The sequence below is a fragment of the Coniophora puteana genome, assembly GCF_000271625.1.
Source record: "Coniophora puteana RWD-64-598 SS2 unplaced genomic scaffold CONPUscaffold_2, whole genome shotgun sequence".
Taxonomy (NCBI): domain Eukaryota; kingdom Fungi; phylum Basidiomycota; class Agaricomycetes; order Boletales; family Coniophoraceae; genus Coniophora; species Coniophora puteana.
In genome coordinates this window covers 2,035,393-2,061,304 of record NW_006913054.1, presented here as the reverse complement: position 1 = coordinate 2,061,304, position 25,912 = coordinate 2,035,393, and the positions used below count along the sequence as shown (strand labels likewise).

Genomic DNA, 25,912 nt, shown 5'->3' with positions numbered 1-25,912 from the left:
AATGGTATGAAGTCAGTTTTATGTCTGAGGGAGCTAATACCTCTTTTTCTGCCATGGAGTGCCCCAAGCGTAACACAGGGCCCTCTGAAAAACTCAAAGACAAGAACAATATTGCTGATCAGGAGTAGCCCAGCATAGGGACACTCTTCAGAATGCTAAGAGGTTAGTCTCAGATACTATCTCATACAAAGCTACCCATTGATTTTGTTGCCAATGCTTCAAGCAAAGGCCAATCTTCTGATGCAAACTTTAGAAACACTCAGAAAGCAATCTCATAGTACTATGAAGAATACATCAAGTTTTACTGGGGATGTAGATGATCAAGACATTTCAGGCAGCTCAATTCTGACTATTCCTCAGCCCAAGACATCTCAGAACAAAAAGAAAAAGAAGGACAATACATTGTATTTAATCTACCTGATGTTTCAGAGTTGTTACTGACCCTAGATTAGAAGATGTATCCTCAGCTATAACTTGTTTTTGGCTTATGATGCCACTGATGCAGATGGTCTCCTTCAAGATATTAATGTTAAGGCACTTTCAGAGACTTCTACAGATCAGAAGCTGCCTAAGTCTAGGGACATGGACACTTTTTTGGTGCTACCTTTTCTGAAGTTGATCAAGGAAAACCTAAACAGTTTAGGAGTTGTAACTGAGACCATTCCAGTTATTATAGTTGCTTATTTGCCTTTAGAAAACACCTGATAAACTATGTCACTACCTTGAGAAGACATGCTGCAGCTGATTACTCTGTAAGCTATTGTTACTTTCTTTAATCAGGCTATGGTGCTTAGCTTTGCTTAGGATGCCTACTACAAATGGTGCAAGTCAAATAACTTTGACTCTATGCTTGAGAAGGACATCAAGGTGAGGCAAGCCAAAGCTCAAGCCAAAGAAGATGGTATACTGGTTCAAAAACAGTCTCAGCTTGATGGACATCTCAGAGTGTGTGTTGTGGTTGTTAAATACTCTGATAAACACTTCAAACAGGCTGCCATTAAGTGGATGATTGCAACTGACCAGGTATTTGTTTTATAATTGCACTACTTCAAGTCTCACACTTAGTGTCAGCCACTTCGAGCTCTGGAGCATCCAAAGTTCAAGGAGATGATTGATGTTGCAGCCAGTGCTACAGCTGGTGTATCAATTCCAGGAAGAAAAGCTACATGCTCAGAGATCATCAATACCCTCAAAGAGACCTTGCTAAACCTGAAAAAACACTTATTAGCAAGTCTTAGGCTTTAATCTGATGAATATCATGAATTAAGTGTCACATTATAGAGCAGCAAAGTCAAAGGAACTGTTAACATACCCTGTGATGGTTGGGTGGCCAGCAACACTGACAGTTACTTTGCTACCACTGGGCATTGGATTGAAGAGCATGAAGATGGTTCTTGGCAACTACACAGTGCTCTCTTGGGATTTACTCATCTTAATGCTGCACATACTGGGAAAAGGCTGGGCCAGGCATTGTTTAAAGTTACAGAGCATCTTGGTATTACTCACAAGGCAAGTAGTTTATCTATATCTCTCTGATACTATAGCTGACACCCTCTTTTAATAGGTGGAACATGTCACCTGTGATAATGCTACAAACAACAACTCTATGCTTGAAGAATTCAAGCTATACTATGAGAAGAAGACAGGAAAGCAATTTGATGTTTCCTCTAGGTGTATCAGGTGAGCTTCACTCAGTAAACTATTCATGCCCATTTGTGCTCAATTTCTATTCAATTTATTAACTGTTTGGCCCATGTAATTAATCTTGCTACTCAGGATTTAATCTCTACCTATAGCAAAGCTCCTTTTTTGATCCCACCAATCCTGCTGAGCTAGCAAAGTCAGCTCTGTTGACTGAGGACAAGACTCTAGATGAAATTGGTCTAGTAAGGCTAATTTCTGTGAAGGTGATCTCAAGATTAGTTGCCACTACAATTACCTGACTAACACCTTTGTAGGAGTGCTCCTCTTCTAAGAGGAAAGAGCTGTTCAAGACTGTCCAGATCAACATGAAAGTACCAGAATCTCAAACTCAGCAACTGCTGATTGACATGAAAGTTTGCTGGTCTTCAACCTATAAGATGCTCCACAGAGCAGAGACAAATAAAACTATGGGTAGAGTCCATTAACTGCCTAGACATGACACTTGCTTGAGTACTTCTAGCATGTGGATAATTTTGTGTCTCAGCTAGTTCTCCAAGAGCAGAACAAGCAGAAAAAGGAGCAGCTACAGTCTCTCATGCCTACTGACACAGAGTGGAAGTGTGTGGCTTTATTTCTATCACTTCTGAAGGTGGGTGAAGTGTCTCTAAGTGTTCTATGCAACTTAACTAATGCTATATTCACACATTTAGTATGCTGAATCTGCACAGCATGCATTTTCCTCTGAAAGTGAATTCACTCTCCACCTTGCTATTCCTGCACTTGAAAAACTCTACAGAACCTGGGAAGCTAGAATGCAGCAAGATGATTATGCTTCTTTCTCTTCTGCTCTCTCCAAGGCCTGCAAGAAGATTGACAAGTATTACCAGAAGACAACCAAATCAGATGTCTATTAATGGCCATGGGTGAGTCAAAGGGTGATAATGCCTACAGATGTTTTATCTGATTTTTTACAGTGCTTGTTCCAAACCAGAAGCTAGCATACTTCAAGAATTACTGGCCAGAAGTCCTGCAGGATGGTTTAAAAGAAGAAATTGAGTCTGTGGTTTGTGTCTGGCAATAAACAGTGATTGTTATCTTTACTGATTGATTATCAGTTTCAGGACTACTTCTGTTCTGCCAGGAGCACCAGGGACCTGTCCTCTAGCAATTCTAACACCAAGAAGATCTCAGAACTGTCTTATACCCCTCAGCAACAGTGAAGATGATGAAGAAGAAGACTCTACCTCGCTTTTCTCTCACAGTATATCCTCACAATGGCAGATTGAGTATCACAGCTACTTGGATGTTAAACATGATCTGCCAAGTGGCATGACTATAATTCAGTGGTGAGCAGTAAGTCTTACTCTTATAAACATCTGTCATTGAATTCTGACTGTCCTTATAGCGCCATGCAGAGCAGTACCCCACTTGGGCTGCAATAGCTCATGACTATTTGTCTGTTATGATTTTTTCTGTGTCTAGTGAGTGTGCATTTTCATCTGGGGGAATAACTATCAGCAAGTGGTGCAATCATTTTAAGGGGGACATTGTTGAGGCACTTCAGGTGCTGAGATGTGCTATTAGGAGTGACTTACTCCTCTGGGTGGCTGAAGAGGCTGAGGAGGAGCAAGAGGCATTGAAAGATGAGGGAGAAGGTGAGGAGGAGTGGGATACTGCTTTGTTAGAAACAGAGAGTGGTGACCTTTGTGCTACTGACTCTGAGAGCAAGAACGAGTAGCCTAGATGGTATTTAAAGAGGTTTTTGTACTGCTGACCTAGTGGGTTTTGTCCTCTAATCAAATTACTTGCTGCAGAACTAATTGTGCCACTGCTGAAGTGAGAATCTATAACATAGCTTCAGTGTCCAATATCTTTGCCATTACAAAACACAAATTCATAAATGATTGCGTGTTCAATAGCTATAAGTCTCAGCTTTAGTTTCCTGGCTTGTTTATAACTTTTGGACTGTTTAAACTTAATCTATGCATAATAAATTGAAGACTAGTCAAAGTATAGTATATCAGAAGTAAGAAAATCGATATGCACTATGTAAGCCAATGGCCTGAGCCAGGCCAAGCCAGGGCCAAGCCAAAAGCCAATAGCATTGGCCTGGCTTGGGATCTGGTCAAGCCAAAAGCTGCCCAAAGCCAAGCCAAGAACAACACTATAATGAGAACCTGGGACACTGGACTAACCTGGGAACAATGTCCTATCCTCAATGGCCCTCAGGAACCTAATTGAGGGACATAGTGTTATGGAAGGTGGCTTTAAACCCCAACTTCCCACACCACTGGGAACTTGTGGTCAACATAATGCAGTATGTTTATTTTTTTATTCAACTGATTTTGGGTGAACCAGTCTGTGGCTATTGCGCTCTGCAAGCCAATAGTAGCAGTAAGTTCCATTGCACACTGTCACAGCCACCAGTGCAACACGTGTCAATAAAGTTGGAGGGTGGCAACCTTGGTCCTTTGCAGCACCAGCTACCTTGGCCATATTGACACAAGTCACTGCCAGTAGCTGCCAGTAGCCACCAGACATTTTCCTGATGTGGTTGAAGTTTATACTGATAAAAACCTATCTGTGGCCAATGACCTGGCCCATCTCATACATGGAATCTTGTTGGCTGGAATTATGATGCCATAGACAACCGGCCCCCAGACAGACAATAGCTATCTGTGGCAATGATGTTGCTCATCTCAGACTTGGAGTACTAGGGTGGCTGAGTGCTCAGTGATGGTGAATGTGACACAACTTTATCACAAGCTTTTGATTTTCAATTATGTAATACACTACCCACCAAATCCCACTGAATGTCTTGCACTGAAGATCCTAAAGTCCCCATGTCCTTGGGTTTGAGTCTAGACCTGTGCCATATGCCAGATAGGCCAAACACCATTTTTTCTCAATACCCCACCATCATTCACCAATTGGCCAAACCCTTTTTCCTGATAAAACTTTTCCTGGATTAGAACCCATTTCTCTTGCATTGCCATATGATTCACTCAAGTGTATGTGCATTAGAAGTACTGTCATCCCCCGTGAGAATGTACACCACTGTCAGGATGTACAACTGTCTTTTGTGGCCGTTTCCCCCTCAAAACTCTCAAACTAAATTCATGATAATTATGATCCCATGCCATTCCATATCATCCTGCATTGGATTGGCAAGGGGATGTCTAGAAATGAAGTAACATGGCTCAAAAGACAGAAAATGGGCTCTTTTGAAAAAAAAATTGAGCTTGGGTTAATAACCAGCTGTGAAGTAACCTCAGGTTGTGTACAAAAGAGTAATCATATATTCAGCTAACACCTTCCGCCCCCACTGAAACAAAACTGGGTGCAACCAGAAGGCACAAGCTCTCAATATTTTGCACCGATGACAGAGTGTCCTCTCGAGGCTCACTATAATTTTATAGCCGCCGTATCAGCAAATCCGGCTCGGCAATGACACCCTGATTTTCCTTTTATGGCTTGGCTACTGCCAATGCCCTGCCTGATATGGGCTTATTACCGGTATCGGCTCCCACGCAGACTGTACAGTCTGACGGTGGTTGGTCCCAGGTTCTAAAATCAACTGATGCTCGTATAGTAGGGAATCCGTCCACTTTGGCACTTTGTGGATTTTTTCAGTATTAGCTTGGGTCACGGGGATGCTTCAAACCTTATTTTACAGGATGGGCCTGCGAGGAAAATATTCCAGGACTTACGGAAATTTGGCTGTCTCTTCTGGCAGGGGATAACAGTAGTTCAACTATCTACTATACATTCTGAGAGAACTGTCTTTGAACAACATGGTAGTGTTCCATTTCCGATTGGCTGACACTAGGTATTAAATCCCTCATGGCCAGCTCAAAGTCAGACTCAGAGACAAGAACATCCAACTCTTCTGGTTTGGCAACCTCTGTTAAGAAGGAAGCCAATGAGGTTGGTGCAGTACCATTGTTTGACCCATTTAACCCGGCTGTGCAGTATTAGCATAACCTGATAGAAGATATAACACCTAGACTTCTCACCTAGCCTAGTGTCAAGTTCATCGACCTTCCTTGACATAGCATTAAGCATGGCGTCTGAACATAACGCATAGAAGTCGGCGCCCGTATAATTCATCGGACAACGTGTAGCCAGTGAATCCAGATCCAGTGCAGTATCAAGCTTGAACTTTCTGGTGAGCGCACGTAGAATATCTGCCTGATCTTCATGGGATTTGCTGACTCCGAGATAGAGCATACGATCGAATCTACAGTCATATTGAGTCGTTGATTTGATTGTTAAACTCAGCAGCTTTCGCGTGAAAACGTACCTTCCCGGTCGCAGCAAAGCAGGATCCAGCAAATCAGGCCTATTTGTCGCCCCTATGACAAAAACGTCGGCACTACCATCTGTACTAGATATACCGTCGAGCTCAGCGAGGAGCTGGCTGACAATGCGGTCCATAACGCCACCGGAGTCGCCTTGATTGCCTCGTTTGGGGGCGACGGAGTCCAGTTCATCGAAGAAGATCACACAGGGCTTTGCGTCTCTTGCCCTCTGGAAGAGGCGTCGAACGTTCGCTTCGGATTCTCCAATGTACATGTTGAGAAGCTCCGGGCCTTTCACGGAGAAAAAGTTCAGTGAACATGTCGTAGCGACTGCCTTGGCTAGAAGTGTTTTGCCTGTCCCGGGAGGCCCGAAAAGCAAGATTCCTGGGCGGAACCTCAATACATAAGGGAGTTATCACTCGCTCAGTAACTCACCTGATCGTTTCTTCAGACCACCGGCAAACAGCTCTGGGTGGTCTAGAGGAAGCTGAACGGTATCCAGGATGTCGTTCCTCGTTTGAGCAAGACCGCCGATATCATCCCACGAGACGTTCGGTATCTTTGGTGCGCCTATGCTCTGCGAATAGAAGGACCTGACGTTTTGTAGTGCACGATGGAAGTCGTCGCCACTGGCGGTTAAATATGAATCAAACGACACCGAGCCCCTGCTTCATGGTGTGAGTACTACGAATCAACGAAGCCATCACAAGAAACTGACTGGTCAAGTATCCGTTTCTTAAGTGAGGTCTGTGCTCGAGACAGTATATCATTCAAGTCCGATGCAACCAGAGCAGCAGATTGCGTCGCAATATCTTGGAGTGAGACATCTTTAGAGGAGACTCCAGTCATGAGCGGAGTCAGAATGTTCAAACGCTCGACTTCATCAGGGGCCTATAGGTGGTGTTAACAGGTCGTGCGACAAAGACAAGGGGATGCCTTCATGCCGACCTTGATCGTGAGCTCCTGCTTGAAGCACCGGGCAACTTCAGGAGGGACTCGAGCGTGTTCGGCGACCGTGGCGATGACAATAACTGGGCTACCCGTGGAGACCCACTTGTCCTTGAACTTGTCAATGTACTCAAGTATCATCATCGACATTTCGGATTCTAAAGGTTGAGCCCACGATTAAGGGTTTTCGAGGCAATACATACCTTTGGCAGTCTCCAAAGGCGTCGTTGAGCGAATAAGGGCGTCGACATGTCTTAGTGCAATGATGCAAGGGGCCGAGGCAAGCGCCGTGTCCAAGCGGAATCGAAGCATTGCGTCGGCATTGACATCGCTATCGGCGACAACATCGAAACAGTTGATCTAAAGTTGTTAGTACATGCAAGCAACGCCTCAAACGGGACGTAGCATACCTCAAAAAGATGGAGACCGAGGTGTTGAGCGACCTTGGCGACAATAGAGAATTTACCAATTCCTCGGGCACCCTTGAGCAGTATTGAGAAGTCGAGACCGAAATCTGTCGATCCCCCGGCTGTAGACGCGTTCGCAAACTGCAGGATCTGACAATAGATGGTATTGACTTCAGAAGCAAGATGTCCTGTTGACCGGTTCATTCGTCACCGCGCCACCTCACAACCACAAGGTTACCCACCTGTACCAAGATAGTCCAAAACATCTGGGATACGACGCTCCTCCGCCCCAACCTCAGAGATACGTGTCACCGCAGGATCTATCCAGTAGCCATAATCACTATCATGGTTTTGGGCACTTCGCGACGATCGAGGTTCCACTGTAACCTCACGAACAATAAAGAACACGAGGTCGTTGGGTCGAGACGCAAGTGGTAAGTATGATCTAAGAAAGCACTCTTTGATGAACACAGCCAGCCGAAAGCCATTACCATCACTGCTTACCCCGTCTGTGCCTCCGCATCGGCAGTGGCGCGTGCATCGTCCGGCATGTATAACGAAACATCAGTATTTAAAGGAACTGCTATGACATCATGACGTGCGATCAGTCTCTTTGAGCGCCCGAAGTAACTGTGTAGAGCTCGAAGATAAGATGCTTCAAATCGGCGCGATGCAGAAACACCAGATGAGATACGAGCCAAGGTGATGCCAGCTGCCAGAGGAATGCTGTGATCCTGAGCAAAGTTCTGGCGCAGGACCAGGATGTCAGAATCCAAGCCCGTCAAGTTATGTAAGAGTATTGGTGAAGATTTTGCCGCCCCACTAGACATGTCTGAGTTTGGCTGACAATACAACTAGCGAACTCACGGAGATGCAACATCATCACGAGCAACAACTCGCACAACGCGCCGATTACCGGAATGAGATGATTGAATAATGACCTGCCTGCGAGCTTAGAGTGAAAGATAACATATCGTGTAAAAAGAAACTTGCCCAATCTCCGTTCAGAATGCCTGCGGCGTTGAGATCGGCAGTCGCCAAATAGACAGAATGCTCATCCTCAACAATGTCAACTGGACTGGAAAGCGATGTGACCGGGATAGAAAAGCCGAGATGGGTTTCCTGTGCATCCAGGACCTGGGACGTATTTGGGCCCGAGGACGAGACAGATTTGAAGAGAAAGTCTTCACTGATTTCAAGGGAGGTCGAGATAGGGAGTGGCGCATCATCGGAAGAGTGTGGAGTGTTTTGTTCGCCTGAGTCTGGTGGTGGGACGAGGAAAAGCTCAGTGTAGTTCTGCTGAATATAGCCTTGCACGGCGGGCTGGGTTGACAGAAGTTTGTATGAGAACTCTCGACTCCGTGCGTCGGAAACTGTGTGACCAGTGTAAGTTGGGATATACTTGATGATTTCGCCCTCGTGAATGATACGCTCAGTGCTGAATAGCCAGGCCTCTAGCTGAGACGCGTTCTCGGTGGCAAAATCAAAAGCTTTATCTGACTGGGCTTCAAGACATAGTTCAAGAAGGGGATCCGGATGTTCTGCAGAGACGTGTATACGGGAAGACGATGGGGAATGCTGAGCATATGCAACAAAAATCTGAGGATGACGAGTAGCCCAGTGCGGCGAGACCACAATGCCTTCGACCTGAATAAATGCAGGGATTCTAGAGGGTTGACATACAACAATGGTCGGGCACGCACCTCGGGATCATACGAAGCCCAGCAGAGGACGGTATACGGCTGTGACTCTTGGGATGGTGGGGAAGCTGTGATAGAAAGAGCAGCCCGACCGCTTGTTGCATCAAAGAGAGTGTGCCATATTCCAAGGCCGACGCGTACTGCATCGTCGTCAGACGGGTCTATGGACTCTTGCACGCGTATTTCTGCTTGAGCAGTTTGTTTGCGTCGAAAAAACCAGCTCATGAAGGCAGATGTCTACCTGAAGCGGTGAACCCTAGTGTAAGACTTTAGAGAAACGGCCAATGTCAGAACTATCGTGTTGTTCGTCGGCGTTTGCGGAGTCGATCCCCGGAACCAAAATCAAGTGCCGAGAGCGCACTCATTTGTAGCTACTTACGTAATTGATAAGGGAAATTATCATAGCGAAATTGATTTGTGAATAATTTTTCAGATCCATCTCTCGAGTCCTTCGCTGTTACTACATCACCTTTTGTTTTGTACACTATGAGCCGTGGTCGAGGATTCGTGAGAGGCGCAGGTATGTCTTTCTTTCTATAATCTGCTTAACAAGTATCCCATCCTCTTCGTAGGTCGAGGTCGAGGTCGTGGTGGCCCTCCACAGCGTGATTTTGGTCCACCAGATGAAGTCTACGGTAAGCATCCATCTACACTACTCTTCAAGCTTCTCCTTTCTCGTACAACTGAACACCCTACCAGAAATGGGCGCCTTCATGCACGCTGTGGAAGATGAAATGCTTTGTTCTTCTCTCATGCCAGACAAAGTTCCTTACTTCAATGCCCCAATCTACCTCCAAAACAAATCAGTTATCGGCAAGGTCGACGAGATTCTCGGTCCCATCAATGAAGTCTACTTCTCTGTTAAGATGGGCGAGGGTATGGTCGCAAATAGCTTCAAAAAGGGAGACAAGGTCTATATTGCGGGAGACAAGCTGCTGCCCATTGACCGCTTTCTGCCAAAGCCAAAAACACCCGGTACGTTCACTCCAACCTGTTTCATAATTTCCGATATCTTACACTATATTTACAGGCACCGCGAGTACGTATACTAATTCTGATAATCGAATAACTGCTTACCGCTTGCAGAACGCGGCAGAGGTGCGGGTCGCGGCGGGCCTGCTAGGGGCAGGGGTGGCGGCGGAGCAAGAGGCGGCGGCTTCCAGCGTGGTGGGCGAGGAGGAGGAAGGGGTATGGGCAGGGGCGGTTTTGGGGGAGATCGTGGCCGCGGTGGTTTCAGAGGTGGTGGTGGTGGTGGTCGCGGCTTTTCTCGGGGCGGCCGGGGCTTCAGAGGGTCATGAAATCCGATCCTGGAGCTCCCGTCGTTTGGTGCCTGCAGTTGTGCAATAGCTATGTCTTGATAGACTTGACTTCTGCGCTTGCCACTCTGAAACGCTCTGCTCGCTCGTGCTGTACAGGTATCACTTGCAGCAGTTGAGTTGCGAGTGAGGTCGTTTGAGAGAATCTTTGCTCGATGTCGGCAGCTTCGTCAAGTTGCGTTTCTGCCCGATAGTTAGCACTCAACATACGTGATATTTTGGCTAACTGACCATCTGCCATCTCTTCATCGGCGTCTTGGCCCTCTTCGTTAGCAAGAGCAGCATGTTTGTCGTAAGCCTTTTGAAGAAGATCAACTATCTCCCCTGGTTTTGATCTGCGTAGTTCGGCAAGCTCTTTGTCCCACTTGATCATTTGGTCGGAAAGCGACCAAATATGTCTATCCAGGGCCTCGTCAAAAGCCTCTAGCTCTGCTACTTGTGAGGGGTGACTTGTTTGTATATTGCTGTTCAACTCACCTTCCTGCTCCGCTGAGTCGTCCTCGTAGCTCCTTCCATTAATACGAAGATTGGGCGTAGCAATATCAAAAACTGATTCTAGGTACTATGGTAGGGTCAGGATCTACGTTTGGTTTGTTTCATGGCATTATTTACTTCATTCAAACGAAATGAGACGAGCTGTTCGTTAATTGGAGGTTTTGTTGATTCGAGTTCGGTGCGCAGCCTGGCGTTGAAGGCTTCGCGGATATTGTTTTGAATGAACCTCAAATCCTTGTAAGACTCTATTGATATCCTAGGGTGGTCTTCACGTGGGGAGTCCATGGTTTTCGCTGAAATAAAGTAGGAGAATGCTAAGGGCAAGAGGATGATGAGTTCGTGTCGTCCAAGTCGCGTCTCAAGAGCTTTACGCGTGACGCGATTCCACGTGGTCATCTGTCCAGTCCTTACATACGGTCACTCGGAGACAACTCCACGGGTGAAACTAACTAAGTGTAAGTATACGGGCGTTGTACGGGCGTGGTTCATTGCATTCACTTACACCCTTTTCATTAGGTCTTGACCACGGCACACTGTTCAGATAATCAGCTTGAGTCTCGCAGATGTCCACTCTTACCTTTTGGAAACCTGGGACTGCAGGTCCAGGCAGTTCCTTGGACAGGGACACGGAGACAGAAGGAACGCTTATCCCTTCGGCACCCTCCTACTCAGCCCTTTCTGTTAGCTCTCAGCGCCAGCAGCTCCCCATCTACAAACATCGTGCGTATGCTATTTCTTCACCCCGGCGGCTCACTGACCTGCTTCCAGGCAGGGATATCCTTTATTGCGTCGAGAATCACGGTGTTACCATTGTTGTTGGTCAGACTGGCTCAGGAAAAACTACCCGTAAGCATCTTTATACGACCCTACATCTTACCAGTTCTCGTCGACTTACTTGTCCAGAAATCCCCCAGTTTCTCCTGGAATCAGGATGGGCTGCGGACGGAAATGTGATTGCATGTACTCAACCCCGTCGTGTGGCTGCTACATCCGTCGCTGGTCGGGTCGCTAATGAAGTCGGTACCACGCTGGGTGACGAGGTAAGCACTAACAACTCTAATCCCAGCTGTGTTGACCCAGTCAAGGTAGGATATACGATCCGATTCGAAGACGTGAGCGACAACGAAAAGACTCGTATACGCTACATGACAGACGGAATGCTGTTTCGCGAAACGCTTGTCAGTCCTCTACTCGATCGCTACAGCGTTATCATGGTATGGCATCTCGTCCGCTCGCATGAAAATGTCTCAACCAAGAATTAGGTAGATGAGGCCCACGAACGCAGCCTATACTCTGACCTATTGTTGGGTGTTCTCAAAAAGTGTGCATGCAAGTCTTTGTCCCATAATCTCACTAAACAAGGGTAGGATCCAGCGCAAACGGCCATCCTTACGCCTGATCGTCTCGTCAGCTACCCTTGATGCAAATGCATTTTACCAGTATTTTGCTTCAGGGCCCGACGCTCCAAAAGCCACAATTGTGAGCTTGGCAGGACGCATGTATCCTGTCGACGTGGCGTATCTCCAGGAGCCCGCTGTAGATTATGTTCAGAAGGCGGTAGAAGTAGCCTGGAACATAAACTTGAAGGTAAATATTAGCCCTTGGCCTCCATCAACTCTGGCTTATTGGAACAGCACGGTCCTGGGGACATCCTTGTATTCTTGACAGGCAAAGAAGAAATCGAGAGGTTCTTGGAGGATATCTTGGAGATGATACCCACGTCAGCCTCACCATATTTACTCAACTATTTGTGTTGACCTCCCTTCTAGGCTTCCGCGCGGCGCACCTCGCTTACAGCTCTTGCCTCTACACGCAGGTCTTAGCACCGATGAACAACTTGGCGTATTTAACCCCGCTCAACTTGGTTTCCGTAAGGTCATTGCGTCAACCAACATAGCTGAGGTAAACGGCTATTTTTGTCTTCAAATATGTGTAAAGTACTCAAATAATCACAGGCTAGTGTAACAATTGATGGTATCAAATATGTTGTGGATTGCGGGTTTGTCAAGGTATTGCTTTTATGTTTTCCATTGACTTTCTCCTTTGCTAAAGCCCCTTCCAGATTCGAACGTACAACCCCACCAGTAATATTTCTTCGTTGTCAACAGTCCCAGTATCTCAGGCATCTGCGACGCAGAGGGCTGGCAGAGCTGGGCGGACTTCTTCTGGGTTCTGTTACCGCCTGTACCCATCTTCCGTTTTCCCAACCCTTCCTTTCACCACCCCTCCCGAGATCACTCGTTCTGATATGTGTACACCCATACTGCAGCTCAAGTCTCTAGGTATTGACGATCTCATGAAATTTGAGTGGATCTCGTCACCCCCGGCCGAAAGTATGCTACGAGCACTTGAGTTACTGGTTGCGGCTGGGATGATCGGCGAAGACGGTCGGATGACGGCCCTCGGGGAAAAAGTGGCAGAGTGCCCCGTAGATGTCGGCATTGCAAGGATGGTGGGTTGAATCCCATGGTACTTGCTACCTACATCATTAATTTTGTTTCAGCTTTTCAACTCAAAGGAGTACAGATGCGGCGAAGAAATCTTAACCATTGCGGCTATGACTTCTGTCCAGGTGAGCATGACCTTACTGCATTTGTGAATCACTATAACAACGGCATTAGGACGTTTTCATGATTCCCGATGGTGCAGCCGGTGCCGTTGCTGAGCTCGAGAGGCGCAAGTTCACTGCGGAAGAAGGTGTCAGTGCTATTTCATACCAATGAGATATTGTCAGGAAGCACAAATGCGCTAATACCACTTGATTAGGATCACCTCACTTTACTCAACGGTACGTTGCAATGAATCACAGCTGCACCGTCGCAGTACTGACTATGAAACAGCTTACAATGCCTTTGTGCGTTATGGAAAGTCGTCATCCTGGTGCAAATCACATGCGTTGTCTTTCCGTGCGCTATCAAGGGCTGTTTCAATACGCTCACAGCTAAAGAAGTACATGACTCGCTTTGGACTCTCGATGGAGAGTTGTGAAGGTGACGCAAAAAGACTACGGCATTGCCTGGTCAGTGGATACTGGCGCAACGTCGCAAGGTGGCTTCCGGATGGAACGTATCGTTCCGTGAAGGGTAACAAGGTCCGTTATTAGCATCGAAAAGAGGTCACTAGGCATGGATGCTGATTGCTCTATAGGTCATGCATGTCCATCCTACGTCTGTACTGTTCACTCGAAAGCCTCGTTCTGGCTGGGTAGTGTTTCACGAACTTGAAGAAACAAAGAAAATGCAGTAGGTAGTTGCATAACTACATAAATTAACACTTACACTCTGCAGAATTCGGCTACTCACCGAGATTGAGCCGGACTGGTAAGTTGATGTTCAGCCTCGAGTGCGATGAACATCGAGGGCTGATTGTCCGACGCAGGTTGCTCGACTACGGTCACCATTATGACAACCGTCGGTCCGCATAATAAAACGCAATGCGACGAGCAAGGACGGTTTCAGGAACGCGTCGTGCGACAGACAGGATCGGAGACTCATTCAAGCGCAAGCGTGTTCCTTGTCGAGGAGCAGAATTTCAATAAGGCAACCCGGCGGTCATTAGCATTGGTTAACGTTCCGAGATGACCGGCTTGAGAGGCCGTGTGACGTCTCGTTGCGCCACACGACTTCGAAAGCCAAGGGCTGCCGAAGATGAGTGGTTGAATGCCGGACGGACTTGGCAAGGATCAGCAAAAGCGGTCGTTCATATGTATTCAAAAGAGTAAACGTAGACGATTACGAGAGTTATCAAACGTTTACTAAACCCTTGATAACGTTTCAGTGATCCGACAAGTCACAGGCTGAGCACGGTCAAAAGTAGAAAATGCAAGTAGATGAATATAATATCGATCGTAGGCCAAAGATAAAGATAAGCATGAATGTGTACAGCCGATCCGATACATCTTGAAGACCTGGACGGTTGGGTGGAGAGCTGTACGGGATGTGATGTGTTGTTGAACATTGTGCTGTGTGGGTGTTTGTGATTTGACAGATTGTGGGGTCATCCCCATTTTCATCGGAGGCAATGTGATGAATGATGTACCGGCATCAAGGAGAGCACCAGTTTCCGTTCACCTCGGAAGCTGTGAGAAGGAAGTGGTGTGTGGGATGGGGAGAGACAGTGGGGCTGCCCAAGGAATAGAGTGCTTATGTGGGTGCTGAGGGCTGTTAGAGAGTATATTGCACGGCTGTCGAGGAGGTGGGAAGGATGCTGGGAGCTCGGCGGTGAGGAGGGGACGGAGAGTGTGAGAGGCCGGCCGGAGAGAAGAGGTATTATGGGCGGATATTTAAATAAATGCCGCCGTGTTCGGCAACTAGAGTTGGTAATTAGCCGCCGGTCTTTATTTGCCCTCCCATACAAATCTCGCCGCGCTCGCAAGCACTCTCCCCCCTCCCCTCCTCCGAGTATCATCCCCTTTCTCCTCCTCCGTTGCCCTCGTTCAAGCCATCGCAAGCAACTCTGCTTATCTCGGGAGTGTAAATCGTCTGTCTGCGTCCATCCAAGGCTCCTTTCCCGATTTTTAGTCGCCGGGTCCGTTCCGGTCGATAAATACGTTGCCGAAATACCGAGATTTATTATACATCTATGATGCAAGATCCTTCAACAGACACCTCCCCACAGTCAGTCCTCCCCCGCGCCTACCCTAATCTATCTCCTTTCACTTACCCTGGCTAACAGTCTCAGACCTCCAGTGGCCCGTAATGCTCGTGCATGTACCGTTTGTCGCGCTGCAAAGGTCCCTTACCCTTTCTCTGTCCCTTTCTTGTCTCAACTTTGCACTAGATGAAATGTGTAGGCGCGGATGAGAGTGGTCAAACTCCGTGCGAGCGATGCCGCCGGACAAACTCAAAGTAATTATCTCCGCCGTTCTCGTCGTTTCACCCTGAACCCCGACATCCATAGCTGTATCTTCGAGAAGCACAGAAGAGGGCGTAAACCTGGTTCAAAGTAAGCCCATCCTGTGTTTCTCCGCATATTTACTCATAAATGCTCTAAGACTATCAGAAGCTTCTAAGATGCTCCGTCGTCTAGAGAAGAACCTCAACAGCGCGAAGCTCAAGTCCCAGTCAAACGAAAAATTCATGGCATCCTCGGGCATCTCAGATGGTCATAATCCTTCAACAAATATCCCAGTTGAAGGCCGTCTCAGGGGCGTTGATCAAACCTCCGGTCAGTTCTGTCTCAATGTGCCGCTGTGTTCCTTATTGACCTCCAACCAGACAGATATACATCGTCCGGGATGTCTTCCCAGACCATGGACGTCGACGAGGACGATAACGACACCGAACGCGGGGATGATCAATTCCCAGCAAAAATGATCAAGAAGAAGGAAAATCAATTCTTCAAGATTATACTCAACCCGGAACATAAATCTCCTTCTCTATCTCCGACATCTCGTGCGACAATCCAGACACCAGTTTCTCAGACCCGAAGTGCTTCTGGTAGTAAACATCCGGATCCCATCGATGCCGGTCTTGTTTCAGAAGAGAAGGCAGAGATTCTGTTCGACTCTATCTTCCTCCGGCTGAATCCATTCATCAACCTTTTTGACCCTTCTTTGCACACTGTTTCGTATGTTCGATCGAAAAGTCCCTTCCTTTTTACGACTCTTATCATGGCTGGCTGCAAATTCTTTGAGCCATCCGCTTATAAGGATTGCCTTGATATGGCACAGCAATATGCCGTCCGCGCTTTTTCGGAAGCGTGGAAGAGTGTCGAAGTTGTTCAAGCTTTTGCTTGCTTGACGTACTGGAGAGAACAAAACGATAATGTAAGTTGCCAACCTATTGTCAGGGAATGTTGTTGATGAAGGACTTCACAGCGTACTTGGATGTACATTGGCTATGTAAGGTCCTTCAGTGGCTCAACTAGTCCATTGCTTACTCCTGGCTAGGCGTGCAGGATGGCCGTAGAACTTGGGCTTAACAAACTTGTTACCAAACCTCCTCCCAACGAAACTGCGCTCCAGATGCGCCAACGCCGGAATTATGAGCGGACTTATCTCGTGTTGTTCGTACACGATCGTAGTCTGAGCATGCAGACTGGTAGACATTGGATGCTTCCTGAGGTGTGTACCCCATTCTCTTGCAATCTTTCAGCTCAGGCCTCAATCAAGCAGGACGAGCTGATTCGGCACTCTGACACATGGCATGAAGAGGGTGGACCCGTTAAATGCGAGGACGTAGTGGTGGCCGCAATGGTCCAGTTACGCCGTATAGCAGTACGTATACACCTTCAGACTATTGGAGTACCAAGTATCGACATGCTTCAGGGAGAAACTACAGATATGTTCAGGACTAATCGGACATCTGCGGATGACTCGAACTATCCATCCAATGTCGGGATTGTATTAAATGGCTGCAACACAAAGCTTGATCAATGGAAATCAACATGGCAAACAGAGTTACGACGAGGTAGGTCCTCGGCTCTGCTCCGATCTACTTAATCTCATCAAACATATGATGTACTAGCCAATGGCCAATCTTTCCACTACTCCTTCTTGTTGCTTTTCTGGTCGTACATTCGATTATTCCTGAATAGTTTCGGTCTTCAGCACCGTCTACCCCCCGTAAGTGTCCAAGTCACGGGTGCGTGCCGACGAACTAAGTATAGTTCACTGTAGGCAAACCGCTCAAGCACTCACTTGATGTCACTACACATGTGCTATGTTGACGCCCTGGAGATTCTTCGTATAGCTTCCAAAGATTTTCGAGAGTTTGGTGTTCTCGTGTGTTTCACTTTGTTGCAACAGTACAGTATTGCTCACACTTTGGTTAGCGCTACGGCCAGGAGTCTACTTCCATCATGACGGCTTACTCTGCCATCACGTTACTCAAGGTTAGCCAAGCTTGATTTTCACTTTTCGCTGTTGCTCAATCGTGATGTAGCTATCGAGGGGATTCAGCACGGAACTAGAGCACGGTGCCGCGGAAGAAATCCGCTCCGAGATCCTAAAAGCGGCCAATGCTTACCAGGAAGCCTCAGCTCCGTCACCCTCAGTCTCTGCACCCGGATATCATGCCAGATTCCTTCGTTTGCTCTTGGAAAGCGACCGGCCTCACGCCGAGCCATCGCCTACCACAACGCGAGGTATGCTTGATCGATTGCACACACTTTTTTGAATAATAATATCTCTGTTTAGATTATCCAACGGGCACCACTAGCTATCCTGACGGAAACCATTTCAAGAACGACGTATATCCTTATCCACCACAGCAAAGGGTACCCGTTTACGGGGAGCAAAGAACGCTGCCCGTCCCTTACAATGGGGAAGCGGGATTCACGTACTTTATGGCCCCTGCAACGGATTCTGGAATGAACAACTATGCGAGGGAGATGTTTCAGGATTGCGGGTTTGATGCTAACGACATGGTGCCACCTAGTCAAGATCCGTATCGATTCGCAGCACAGGACGAAGCACAATATGGCCAACATCCATACGTACAGCAGGCTCAAGTCAGCCAGGCTAGATTCCGGCCCTGAGTATTATACCTTACATGTATCTCAACTTATAGTAGAGATCGCTTAGTGTCGATCTGTAATGTCGTTTTTTTTTCTGATTACGCGCAATCAACCCCGAAAGCAGACTAATCTGTTCCCAAGGCAAAGATGAGAACCTCTTGGTCGACAGCTGCTACCATAGCCAAGCCGTCGTTGACAGCCATGAAGTGGAAGTCTCTTATGCAGTGCGGTGCAGGAGCGACCTGAACAGCATTGGGTTGAGCTTGCAGGTAGGCCGTATTGTACACATGGATCATGGCCCCTTGGCTTGACGGCTGGCCACTGACTGCGAAAACGTCGGGTCGCTGGGGAGACCACCTGGATGTGCTCTGAGCAAAGTTACTCTACAAAAGAGCTAAGCAGCAGCCTACCTGAAATGTTTTCCACCCTCGGGGAAGGTCGTTGCGGAGAACTGAGGTTTCCCTCCTCTGATGTTGGACAAGTCCCATATTGAGAAAGACGAGCCGTACGCTGCTCCGACACTGGGATGATCGCCCATTATTGCTGTGAGCGAGCTACGAATGAGACAAAACCTCACATTTCAGGCGTCGTAGGTTTCCACCCTGCAGAGCCCGCCCACTGCGCAAGAGTACCAGTCAAGGCTTGCGAAAGCGCGGCAGGCTCGACGAGTTCAATGACGGTACCATGTCTCCGAGCAAAGGTGTCAACCTGGTCCGGATCAGAGCGCCAGTCGGTGATGAATATGGAACCACGACAATCGGAGACCAGAAACTCCTTGCTGCTAGAGACATGGGGTGATACGGAGGTCAGTGGATGCGGGAAGGAGATGACATATGCCGTTGGTTGGGCCCGTGGAGTCGGGGATGACACAGGCTCCTCTCTTGAAGAGGCGGAGAGAATATTGGAGGAGATGTCAACCGCAGGGTAGAGGTCCCATATCATGAGCATCTTATCATCTGGCGGCGGCTTCGATGAAGTCACTTTCGAGGGCGCGGACTAAAGCGAACGTACCAGACACGGTGGCAACATATCGGACGTTCTCTTGACTCTGGCCTCCACAGTAGCACATGTCGTTTATTCTGCCGTGGTGACCGCTGAGACCGCCACCAAATTGGAAGATGTGTTCTGCAGAGTCATGGGACTTGGTCAAAAGATGTAGACTATAGTCTACGGCAGCAGCCACAATTCTGGTCACAGAATTAAAGTTGGATGACATGTCTACCTGGAGTAAAGTGGGAGACGCACTCGATAGACCATTCGTCACCGGCCGAAGGAGAAACAGACTTTGGAGACCATGCGAGGGCGGTGATACGGGAGCCGACGTGAAACGACGCGACGCGTTTTACAGAGGTAGAGGGAGTCTAACGGAAGAAATTGTGAGGTTGAATGTTTTGAAGCGCGTAGTAATGCATACCGCCTGAAGAATGTCGACAGAGTGTTCGCCTCCGACCGCGATCAAGTCAGCGCCGTCGCCGTTGTGGCATGGACGGACGACGTGCACGATGGAGCCGTTGTTGTATCTGAGAATGCGCGAGTCCATGTTGAGACTGAGTACTATTGTTGACTAATATTGGAGTACTAGTGCATAGAAAGCTTTTTGCCGCGACTGCAAACACGCTTGTCTTGTTTCCTTACTTATGGCCAATTCGAGGCGTCAGGCTCCGAACCCATACGTTTTCTTTGGTCTCTTCGTCCTCTCCTCCGGCCTCTTCTACCTCGTCGCCAAACGTCGCGAGGCAATCTACCCTGCCTCAAGCCAGCCACGCCAGCACGAGAACCCTCTTATACCACCTCGCCATCGCAACTGACTTCAGCTTGCCCCATGTCTGTAAGGCACCACACACAACACCTTTCTCTCCAGTCAGGCCAATCCTAAAAACCTCCTTTCGCCTCAGCAACCCGCGTTTGATAAGGACAAGATCACCGTCATCTATGTCCTCGGTGGTCCAGGCGTAGGTCAGTTGGTCCCTTTTTGCTCTGGTCTCCTCTGATCCATCCATCTCACGACTCATGTCAGGCAAGGGCACCCAATGCTCTAAGCTCGTGGAGAAGTTTGAGTTCTGCCATCTCTCGGGTACTTTCCTTTCCGCCGTGTCCCTTTGCTGTCACTCACTCGTTTCTATTCCTGTCAGCCGGAGACCTCCTTCGCGCAGAACAAGACAGAGAAGGCTCTCAGTTTGGCGATCTGATCAAAACATGTATATTGGAGGGCACCATTGTCCCTATGGAAGTCACTATCAAACTTCTTGAGAATGCTATGCGCGCCGAGTTGGCCCGCAGAAACACGGGTGCATGGTCCGATGGCAAAGGCCGCTTCCTCATCGATGGTTTCCCCAGGCAAATGGACCAGGCACAAGAGTTCGACAAGACGGTACCGGCTTCTTGTCAGATTCATCATCCGTGGCTCAACCATCCCACAGGTCTGCCCAGCCACGCACGTCATCTTCTACACTGCTCCAGAAGACGTGATGGTGGCTCGCTTGCTCGAGAGGGGCAAGACTAGTGGCCGCGCAGATGACAACGTCGAGAGTATCAAGAAGCGCCTCGGTCAGTTTTCACCACATCATCACCCGACCACTCCTAATCTATCGTGCGCAGCCACATACCACGACAAGACTATGCCCGTCGTACAGTACTACGAGCTGTCCAACAAAGTATCCAAGGTCCGCCATCTATAGCGTAAGCATCCATTTGCTAAACTAACGTACAGTCACTATCTAGATACAGAGCACGGGAACGATCGACGAGGTATTCGAGGTATCTAGCGATGTCGTCTCTAAGCTGCTGCGGGCGTAAGGGTTGGACTACGGGGACGGATCTAATAGACCATATATCATTCTCGCTCAATGCATTCCCTAAACGTGCACCGTGAACCCAGCATTGGCTGACGCTCTCGCTGCGAGGCAGACTACCCTGCCCTCCTTCTGCACGTTGAAGATCGTTCCATCGCAACAGAGAAGATGTGCCTTCTCGTCCGTATCGTCCTACTGTCGTTCAGAGTGGTATTCAATACCGCGAACATTGCAAGGACTTACCGGCATCCATTCCCAACCTCCACAGCGCACGTATTCGACCACAGTAGGTCCATCGTAGGTTGAGCTTACTTCTCCGGATGAGTTGTACCGCAGGTTGACGTGATTGCCGTCTTTGTACGCCTCCATGAGGACAGCCATCGTCTTTTTCGCAAAGGCTACCCTTGTCTCTTCGCTATCCACCGTAAAGGTGGGGTCTCTCTCGGGTCGTACCATGATGACATCCAGGGAGGGCTCCTGAGGGGGTATCTGGGAAGTCAAGGGTGTAATTCTGAACTCTGGCTCAAGACGATCGACGTTGACGGTTGATAGGAAATAGGCAAAAGGACCGTACACATCGACAAAGGGAGTGTCCTCGTCAGAGTCGTCATGGGTGACAAACTGATTAGATTGAGGATCATAAATTTGTACGGTGCCCTCCTTGGAGAGAGGCAAGAGCTTGGCATAGCTGTGGTACCACCTGCTCATGTTTTGTGCAGCAGCGACTTTGAACCTCTCGAGACCTGGAATGCTCTCTCGCAGCTTCTCTGAGTCATCAAGAATGGAAGCGTGGAGGGATGTGGAAGTCACGACTGCGGAGACGGCGACTTTGGGGCGCCGCTGCTTGGACGAGGGAGGGGACGACAGGGAAGAGAATGAGAGCGTGAGCGATTGAATGGGTCCCCGCGCGATGAACGAATGCAAGGACTGGAGGCGATAAGCAATCTTGTCCTCTTTCTTGGCTGGAAAGAGGGACGCATAGAGAGCGTTGGCTGTGCCACAGGGGACAAGCGAGAAGCCGATCGAGGGCGGGGACGTGTTGGCTCTGTCGCCCTTGAATGTGACAAAGGAGAGGGCATTGATGATCTCGTGCAGTGTGCCGTCCCCGGAGCCGAGGACGACATGGACGAGTGACTCTCCAGCGTATGTCTCAAGGAAGTCGACGATGGCCTGGCCCGCGTGACCGTCACGCTCTGTCCTGACAGTCAGCGCTGGTTGTATGTTGTTAGCCTCGAGCAAGGGGAAGACATGGTCAGCAAAGAATGCATCTGCTGTGCGGTCGCCACAGGCTGGGTTGTAGATGACCACGACAGCCATGCCAGTTGAGTGCGGCTGATTAACCGCTTATCTATAATCTATAACTTATCTTATTGACACCGTATACCAGTTCGTCTCCAGACTGCCTCCGGGCCAAGTTATGCCTCTTCCTCTTCTGCGTTCAATACACCTCGCCCGTTGCCGATTCCAACTATCTGCGTCTGCCTCAAGATCGCCCTCGCTGTTGACCAATTTGTCCCTTCGCGCCATGTCTACCTCCGCTGCTCCCCATTTCAAGCCCTTCAACCTCGCTCTCATCCAACTCGGTCGAACCAGCTCAGACAAGCCTTCCAACCTCAGGCATGCTCGCGAGATGATTCTGCGCGCCGTAGAGGGTCAGAACGGCACAAAGCCAGATCTCGTCGTTCTTCCCGTACGCATCCGGCCCCTCCCTCTCAGTCCCTCACCTTTCATTGTCGTCCGTAGGAATGCTTCAACTCTCCCTATGGACATGTCCACTTTCCCAACTACGCCGAGACGATCGGCTTCACACCTGGGAAGCAGTATGATATCTCTGCTAGCTCGAGTGAATCAGTCAAAATGCTATCTGCTGCCGCCAAAGAGGCCAAGGTCTGGCTTGTTGGAGGTAACTATATAAACCGCATTGCCCCAATCAGCCTGAAAGCCCATCTGGCCACTTAGGCTCCATTCCCGAGCGCGATGAAACAGATGGAAAGGTATACAATACATGTACCGTCTACTCTCCCGACGGTACGACCACCCTTTAAGCTTTGGATGCAGCTTGTTCACCCCTTACCTACGTCCGTTGTACTCAGGCGCCCTTGTTACCACGCACCGCAAAGTTCATTTGTTTGACATTGACATACCCGGCAAGATCACGTTCAAAGTAGGCGGCCAAGCAATGTTCTTCTCGCATTATCTGACCAAAAACAGGAAAGCGAGACGTTGACGGGAGGCACGACAATGAACTACTTTGATACCGGTGTGGACACTATAACGGACCTCAATATCAGCGCAACTTTACTAATTGCAGTTGCCAGACTTTGCGCGTGTAGGTCTTGGGATCTGCTACGATGTACGCTTTCCGGAACTTTCCATGATTTCAGCTCGGAAAGGTCAGGATCGCTCAGTAATGTGGTCAAACAAGCTGACTGGACGAATGCGCAGGTTGTCATATATTGATCTACCCTGGCGCGTTCAATATGACGACGGGGCCGCTTCACTGGAGCCTCCTCCAGCGAGCGCGGTAAGGTTACATCAACCAGCTGGCTACCCACCGCTGAGCTGTGTTTCCAGTGCGATTGATAACCAGGTATACTTTTCCATGTGCAGTCCAGCGAGAGATTTGTCGGCAGGGTACCACGCGGTGAGCAGTATCTTCTTTCTCCCGATGCTCTATCAGCTGATGATGTTGCTGCAGTGGGGGCATTCGATGGTCGTTGATCCCATGTAAGTCGAGCGATCTCTGACGTATGACATGCTGATTGTCTGTGCCTGATTAGGGGCAAGGTGCTTGCGGAAGCAGATGAGACGGAGAGCATTCTACACATACCGATTGGTAAGTGGCCTAAGAGGTGACCGAGTAACCTAACATGGAACGATAACGATGATACAGCGCCCGAGACGTACACGGAGGCACGGGCGGGGATTCCAGTGACGACGCAGAGACGGTTCGACGTATATCCGGATGTGAGCAAGTGATAACCAAGGCTGAGATCTGAGACGTGGTCGAGGGTTGTACTAGTTGCACAGAACTACGTACTTATCTAGCTATAGATCTAACCTCGAGGCAATTGCAATGACTGCAAAATGCGGAAGTAATGCTATTATGCATGATATTTGGCTGACACACGTTGCAATTGCAGTGTTGTTAGTCATGTCGTCGTGCAATTGCTGTAGGGCTGTATGGCAGACCTTCCTGATTGGGAGGTGCACAATTTTTCTGGGACGTTCCACAGCGTTCCAGCACTGATTTGTCCGTCGTTGAAGAGACCGTCTCCGGCTCCATCTCCCCTTCCTCCCAAGCACCTACCCTCCCCCTTCTCTCCCCATCCCTCCTCGCCGTTCCAGCCATGGTCCGCGAAAGGTAGCGCTTCCAGTTCCATTTCCACCGATCCACAAGCTGACCGCCGATCAGCAAATATTACGATCTCCTCGAGGTCCCCGCTGACGCCTCCGAGGCCGATCTCAAGAAGGCCTACAGAAAAAAGTACTTGTCTTTCACACACCTTGCCAACTTCCCTACTTACGCAGGCACGCATCCAGAGCTCTCCGTCTTCACCCAGACAAGGGTGGCGATCCCGAGTTGTTCAAAGAAGTCACTCATGCGTAAGCTTCCTTTCGTCAAGTCACCTGCACTTCATTTTGACCGCTCCTTCCCACAGATATGAGGTCCTCTCCGACCCCCAAAAGCGTAACGTATACGATGCACGGGGAGAGGCTGGCTTGTCAGAATCGGGCGGCATGGGAGGCATGGATCCTCAGGTATGTCTTCGTTTGCTGTGTGCACAAGTCCCATCCGTTCTAATCGGACTCTTCCCAAAAATACAATAGGACCTCTTCTCTCAACTCTTTGGCGGCGGCGGCGGCTTCTTCGGAGGCGGTCCACGGCAGTCGGGCGTCCGGAAAACAAAGGACCTCGTTCACCGAGTGCATGTCACCCTCGAAGATCTATACAAGGGCAAGACGACCAAATTGGCTCTTACCCGCAACGTTCTTTGCTCCAAGTGTAATGGAAAGGGCGGAAAAGAGGGTGCTGTGCGCTCTTGCGGTAACTGCAGCGGTCGCGGTATCAAGGTTACCCTTCGTCAAATGGGCCCCATGATTCAGCAGATCCAGTCTGCTTGTGATGAGTGTTCGGGAACCGGCGAGGTCATTAACCCCAAGGATCGCTGTGGTAACTGCAAGGGCAAGAAGGTCATGCCTGAAAAGAAGATCCTCGAGGTTCACATCGACAAGGGTATGAAAGGTGGTCAGACCATCCAGTTCTCCGGCGAAAGCGATCAAGCACCTGGTGCCCAGCCAGGCGACGTCGTCATTGTGATTGAAGAAAAGCCGCATGACCGGTTCAAGCGCCAGGACAACAATCTCATCACGGACATCGAAGTCGACTTGCTGACCGCTCTCGGTGGTGGTCAAATAGCTATACGACACCTAGATGAACGGGCTCTTCTCATTAACTTGCACCCCGGTGATGTTGTCCAGCATGGTATGTCATCTATGAAGCGTATACCTGTCCAACATCAACTAAGCTGCTCTTGACAGATTCCGTCAAGGTTATCCGGGGCCAGGGCATGCCCTCGAAGCGGCACCACGAGCCGGGTGACCTCTACGTCAAGTTTACTGTCGCATTCCCCGAAAGGATGGATCCCTCGGTGATCCCCTTGCTGGAGCGCGCTTTGCCACCACGAAAGCCGATTGAAAAGTTCGGCAAGGGCATCGACTTGGAAGAAGTCGAACTGGATGAGCCCGACGCGCGGAACAAGGCGCAGGCGATGGCGGATGACGCGATGGACGAGGACCAGGATGGAGAGCCACGCGTACAATGCGCAAATCAGTGATTTGTAGCCGCAC

At 49.0% G+C, this 25,912-nt stretch overlaps 13 protein-coding genes across 13 annotated transcripts; 9 read left to right on the top strand and 4 right to left on the bottom strand.

Moving 5' to 3' along the window:
* Positions 1-810: 810 nt before the first annotated feature.
* On the top strand, positions 811-1,143 carry CONPUDRAFT_42418 (uncharacterized protein; the record flags this gene model as incomplete). Its single annotated transcript, XM_007765790.1, has 2 exons — positions 811-1,023; positions 1,072-1,143. Coding segments are annotated over 2 exons (285 nt in total), but the record flags the coding sequence as incomplete, so codon positions are not given.
* Positions 1,144-2,557: 1,414 nt separating this feature from the next.
* Positions 2,558-2,864, top strand: CONPUDRAFT_150124 (uncharacterized protein; the record flags this gene model as incomplete). The annotated part of the gene is made up of 3 exons (XM_007766642.1): positions 2,558-2,567; positions 2,619-2,707; positions 2,760-2,864. 3 exons carry the CDS (start codon positions 2,558-2,560, stop codon positions 2,862-2,864), a joined length of 204 nt encoding a protein of 67 aa, XP_007764832.1.
* A 188-nt stretch (positions 2,865-3,052) lies between these two features.
* CONPUDRAFT_23190 (uncharacterized protein) lies at positions 3,053-3,217 on the top strand (the record flags this gene model as incomplete). The annotated part of the gene is made up of 1 exon (XM_007765766.1): positions 3,053-3,217. A coding segment is annotated over one exon (165 nt), but the record flags the coding sequence as incomplete, so codon positions are not given.
* A 2,162-nt stretch (positions 3,218-5,379) lies between these two features.
* CONPUDRAFT_141934 (AAA-domain-containing protein) lies at positions 5,380-8,481 on the bottom strand. The gene is made up of 12 exons (XM_007766641.1): positions 8,294-8,481; positions 8,168-8,241; positions 7,805-8,132; positions 7,543-7,745; positions 7,304-7,488; positions 7,097-7,253; positions 6,894-7,051; positions 6,664-6,836; positions 6,381-6,610; positions 5,948-6,329; positions 5,661-5,884; positions 5,380-5,608 (listed from the first exon to the last, which is right to left on the bottom strand). The coding sequence occupies exons 2-12, from the start codon at positions 8,181-8,183 to the stop codon at positions 5,406-5,408; spliced, it is 2,259 nt and encodes a 752-aa protein (XP_007764831.1). The 5' UTR covers positions 8,184-8,241; positions 8,294-8,481; the 3' UTR covers positions 5,380-5,405.
* Positions 8,482-9,443: 962 nt separating this feature from the next.
* On the top strand, positions 9,444-10,402 carry CONPUDRAFT_118064 (Gar1-domain-containing protein). Its single transcript, XM_007766640.1, has 5 exons — positions 9,444-9,520; positions 9,573-9,635; positions 9,700-9,975; positions 10,031-10,039; positions 10,087-10,402. Exons 1-5 carry the CDS (start codon positions 9,487-9,489, stop codon positions 10,296-10,298), a joined length of 594 nt encoding a protein of 197 aa, XP_007764830.1. The 5' UTR covers positions 9,444-9,486; the 3' UTR covers positions 10,299-10,402.
* Positions 10,132-11,104, bottom strand: CONPUDRAFT_162532 (uncharacterized protein). The gene is made up of 4 exons (XM_007766639.1): positions 10,929-11,104; positions 10,794-10,878; positions 10,548-10,745; positions 10,132-10,499 (listed from the first exon to the last, which is right to left on the bottom strand). The coding sequence occupies exons 1-4, from the start codon at positions 11,094-11,096 to the stop codon at positions 10,348-10,350; spliced, it is 603 nt and encodes a 200-aa protein (XP_007764829.1). The 5' UTR covers positions 11,097-11,104; the 3' UTR covers positions 10,132-10,347.
* A 279-nt stretch (positions 11,105-11,383) lies between these two features.
* Positions 11,384-14,662, top strand: CONPUDRAFT_98252 (P-loop containing nucleoside triphosphate hydrolase protein). The gene is made up of 17 exons (XM_007766638.1): positions 11,384-11,535; positions 11,584-11,657; positions 11,715-11,851; positions 11,897-12,025; positions 12,074-12,132; positions 12,179-12,398; positions 12,446-12,531; positions 12,581-12,713; positions 12,767-12,820; positions 12,874-13,263; positions 13,315-13,383; positions 13,433-13,510; positions 13,578-13,599; positions 13,652-13,902; positions 13,959-14,053; positions 14,099-14,131; positions 14,190-14,662. Exons 4-17 carry the CDS (start codon positions 11,957-11,959, stop codon positions 14,233-14,235), a joined length of 1,605 nt encoding a protein of 534 aa, XP_007764828.1. The 5' UTR covers positions 11,384-11,535; positions 11,584-11,657; positions 11,715-11,851; positions 11,897-11,956; the 3' UTR covers positions 14,236-14,662.
* Positions 14,663-15,404: 742 nt separating this feature from the next.
* Positions 15,405-17,645, top strand: CONPUDRAFT_79946 (uncharacterized protein). Its single transcript, XM_007766110.1, has 12 exons — positions 15,405-15,428; positions 15,492-15,543; positions 15,591-15,658; positions 15,711-15,755; positions 15,805-15,977; positions 16,028-16,578; positions 16,630-16,653; positions 16,702-16,875; positions 16,927-17,028; positions 17,080-17,221; positions 17,279-17,376; positions 17,431-17,645. Exons 3-12 carry the CDS (start codon positions 15,591-15,593, stop codon positions 17,614-17,616), a joined length of 1,563 nt encoding a protein of 520 aa, XP_007764300.1. The 5' UTR covers positions 15,405-15,428; positions 15,492-15,543; the 3' UTR covers positions 17,617-17,645.
* A 303-nt stretch (positions 17,646-17,948) lies between these two features.
* Positions 17,949-19,809, bottom strand: CONPUDRAFT_135091 (uncharacterized protein; the record flags this gene model as incomplete). The annotated part of the gene is made up of 6 exons (XM_007766637.1): positions 17,949-18,626; positions 18,680-18,790; positions 18,847-19,225; positions 19,281-19,456; positions 19,515-19,630; positions 19,684-19,809. 6 exons carry the CDS (start codon positions 19,807-19,809, stop codon positions 18,395-18,397), a joined length of 1,140 nt encoding a protein of 379 aa, XP_007764827.1. The 3' UTR covers positions 17,949-18,394.
* Positions 19,810-19,906: 97 nt separating this feature from the next.
* Positions 19,907-20,947, top strand: CONPUDRAFT_87771 (ADK-domain-containing protein; the record flags this gene model as incomplete). Its single annotated transcript, XM_007766636.1, has 6 exons — positions 19,907-19,997; positions 20,103-20,225; positions 20,287-20,343; positions 20,402-20,640; positions 20,690-20,816; positions 20,868-20,947. The coding sequence occupies 6 exons, from the start codon at positions 19,907-19,909 to the stop codon at positions 20,945-20,947; spliced, it is 717 nt and encodes a 238-aa protein (XP_007764826.1).
* Positions 20,935-22,383, bottom strand: CONPUDRAFT_118052 (uncharacterized protein). The gene is made up of 2 exons (XM_007766635.1): positions 21,305-22,383; positions 20,935-21,253 (listed from the first exon to the last, which is right to left on the bottom strand). Exons 1-2 carry the CDS (start codon positions 22,376-22,378, stop codon positions 21,125-21,127), a joined length of 1,203 nt encoding a protein of 400 aa, XP_007764825.1. The 5' UTR covers positions 22,379-22,383; the 3' UTR covers positions 20,935-21,124.
* A 125-nt stretch (positions 22,384-22,508) lies between these two features.
* CONPUDRAFT_79944 (carbon-nitrogen hydrolase) lies at positions 22,509-24,153 on the top strand. Its single transcript, XM_007766109.1, has 11 exons — positions 22,509-22,751; positions 22,805-22,964; positions 23,021-23,089; positions 23,155-23,225; positions 23,273-23,321; positions 23,380-23,454; positions 23,507-23,585; positions 23,636-23,705; positions 23,760-23,788; positions 23,842-23,897; positions 23,955-24,153. The coding sequence occupies exons 1-11, from the start codon at positions 22,587-22,589 to the stop codon at positions 24,038-24,040; spliced, it is 909 nt and encodes a 302-aa protein (XP_007764299.1). The 5' UTR covers positions 22,509-22,586; the 3' UTR covers positions 24,041-24,153.
* Positions 24,154-24,411: 258 nt separating this feature from the next.
* On the top strand, positions 24,412-25,899 carry CONPUDRAFT_87768 (uncharacterized protein; the record flags this gene model as incomplete). The annotated part of the gene is made up of 6 exons (XM_007766634.1): positions 24,412-24,425; positions 24,477-24,548; positions 24,605-24,667; positions 24,724-24,823; positions 24,893-25,547; positions 25,604-25,899. 6 exons carry the CDS (start codon positions 24,412-24,414, stop codon positions 25,897-25,899), a joined length of 1,200 nt encoding a protein of 399 aa, XP_007764824.1.
* Positions 25,900-25,912: the final 13 nt, after the last annotated feature.

What these genes read in the sequence shown, in the direction of transcription:
- CONPUDRAFT_141934 (XM_007766641.1), bottom strand. An exon ending in TCGGTCTCCATCTTTTTGAG is followed by an intron (nt 7,254 to 7,303) that starts GTATGCTACGTC and finishes TAACAACTTTAG; the next exon opens with ATCAACTGTTTCGATGTTGT. An exon ending in AGCAGGAGCTCACGATCAAG is followed by an intron (nt 6,837 to 6,893) that starts GTCGGCATGAAG and finishes CACCACCTATAG; the next exon opens with GCCCCTGATGAAGTCGAGCG.
- CONPUDRAFT_118064 (XM_007766640.1), top strand. Translation starts at nt 9,487, where the DNA reads ATGAGCCGTGGTCGAGGATTCGTGAGAGGCGCAG. An exon ending in AGGATTCGTGAGAGGCGCAG is followed by an intron (nt 9,521 to 9,572) that starts GTATGTCTTTCT and finishes TCCTCTTCGTAG; the next exon opens with GTCGAGGTCGAGGTCGTGGT. An exon ending in TCCACCAGATGAAGTCTACG is followed by an intron (nt 9,636 to 9,699) that starts GTAAGCATCCAT and finishes ACACCCTACCAG; the next exon opens with AAATGGGCGCCTTCATGCAC.
- CONPUDRAFT_162532 (XM_007766639.1), bottom strand. Translation starts at nt 11,096, where the DNA reads ATGGACTCCCCACGTGAAGACCACCCTAGGATATCAATAGAGTCTTAC. An exon ending in TCTCATTTCGTTTGAATGAA is followed by an intron (nt 10,879 to 10,928) that starts GTAAATAATGCC and finishes ACCCTACCATAG; the next exon opens with TACCTAGAATCAGTTTTTGA. An exon ending in CGATGAAGAGATGGCAGATG is followed by an intron (nt 10,500 to 10,547) that starts GTCAGTTAGCCA and finishes ACTATCGGGCAG; the next exon opens with AAACGCAACTTGACGAAGCT.
- CONPUDRAFT_98252 (XM_007766638.1), top strand. Translation starts at nt 11,957, where the DNA reads ATGACAGACGGAATGCTGTTTCGCGAAACGCTTGTCAGTCCTCTACTC. An exon ending in TTGTTGGGTGTTCTCAAAAA is followed by an intron (nt 12,133 to 12,178) that starts GTGTGCATGCAA and finishes AAACAAGGGTAG; the next exon opens with GATCCAGCGCAAACGGCCAT. An exon ending in GTTCCGTGAAGGGTAACAAG is followed by an intron (nt 13,903 to 13,958) that starts GTCCGTTATTAG and finishes ATTGCTCTATAG; the next exon opens with GTCATGCATGTCCATCCTAC.
- CONPUDRAFT_79946 (XM_007766110.1), top strand. Translation starts at nt 15,591, where the DNA reads ATGAAATGTGTAGGCGCGGATGAGAGTGGTCAAACTCCGTGCGAGCGA. An exon ending in GGGCGTTGATCAAACCTCCG is followed by an intron (nt 15,978 to 16,027) that starts GTCAGTTCTGTC and finishes ACCTCCAACCAG; the next exon opens with ACAGATATACATCGTCCGGG. An exon ending in TCCAGTTACGCCGTATAGCA is followed by an intron (nt 17,029 to 17,079) that starts GTACGTATACAC and finishes GACATGCTTCAG; the next exon opens with GGAGAAACTACAGATATGTT.
- CONPUDRAFT_118052 (XM_007766635.1), bottom strand. Translation starts at nt 22,378, where the DNA reads ATGGCTGTCGTGGTCATCTACAACCCAGCCTGTGGCGACCGCACAGCA. An exon ending in GAGGTTGGGAATGGATGCCG is followed by an intron (nt 21,254 to 21,304) that starts GTAAGTCCTTGC and finishes GAACGACAGTAG; the next exon opens with GACGATACGGACGAGAAGGC.
- CONPUDRAFT_79944 (XM_007766109.1), top strand. Translation starts at nt 22,587, where the DNA reads ATGTCTACCTCCGCTGCTCCCCATTTCAAGCCCTTCAACCTCGCTCTC. An exon ending in AATGAACTACTTTGATACCG is followed by an intron (nt 23,322 to 23,379) that starts GTGTGGACACTA and finishes TGCAGTTGCCAG; the next exon opens with ACTTTGCGCGTGTAGGTCTT. An exon ending in CATTCTACACATACCGATTG is followed by an intron (nt 23,898 to 23,954) that starts GTAAGTGGCCTA and finishes ACGATGATACAG; the next exon opens with CGCCCGAGACGTACACGGAG.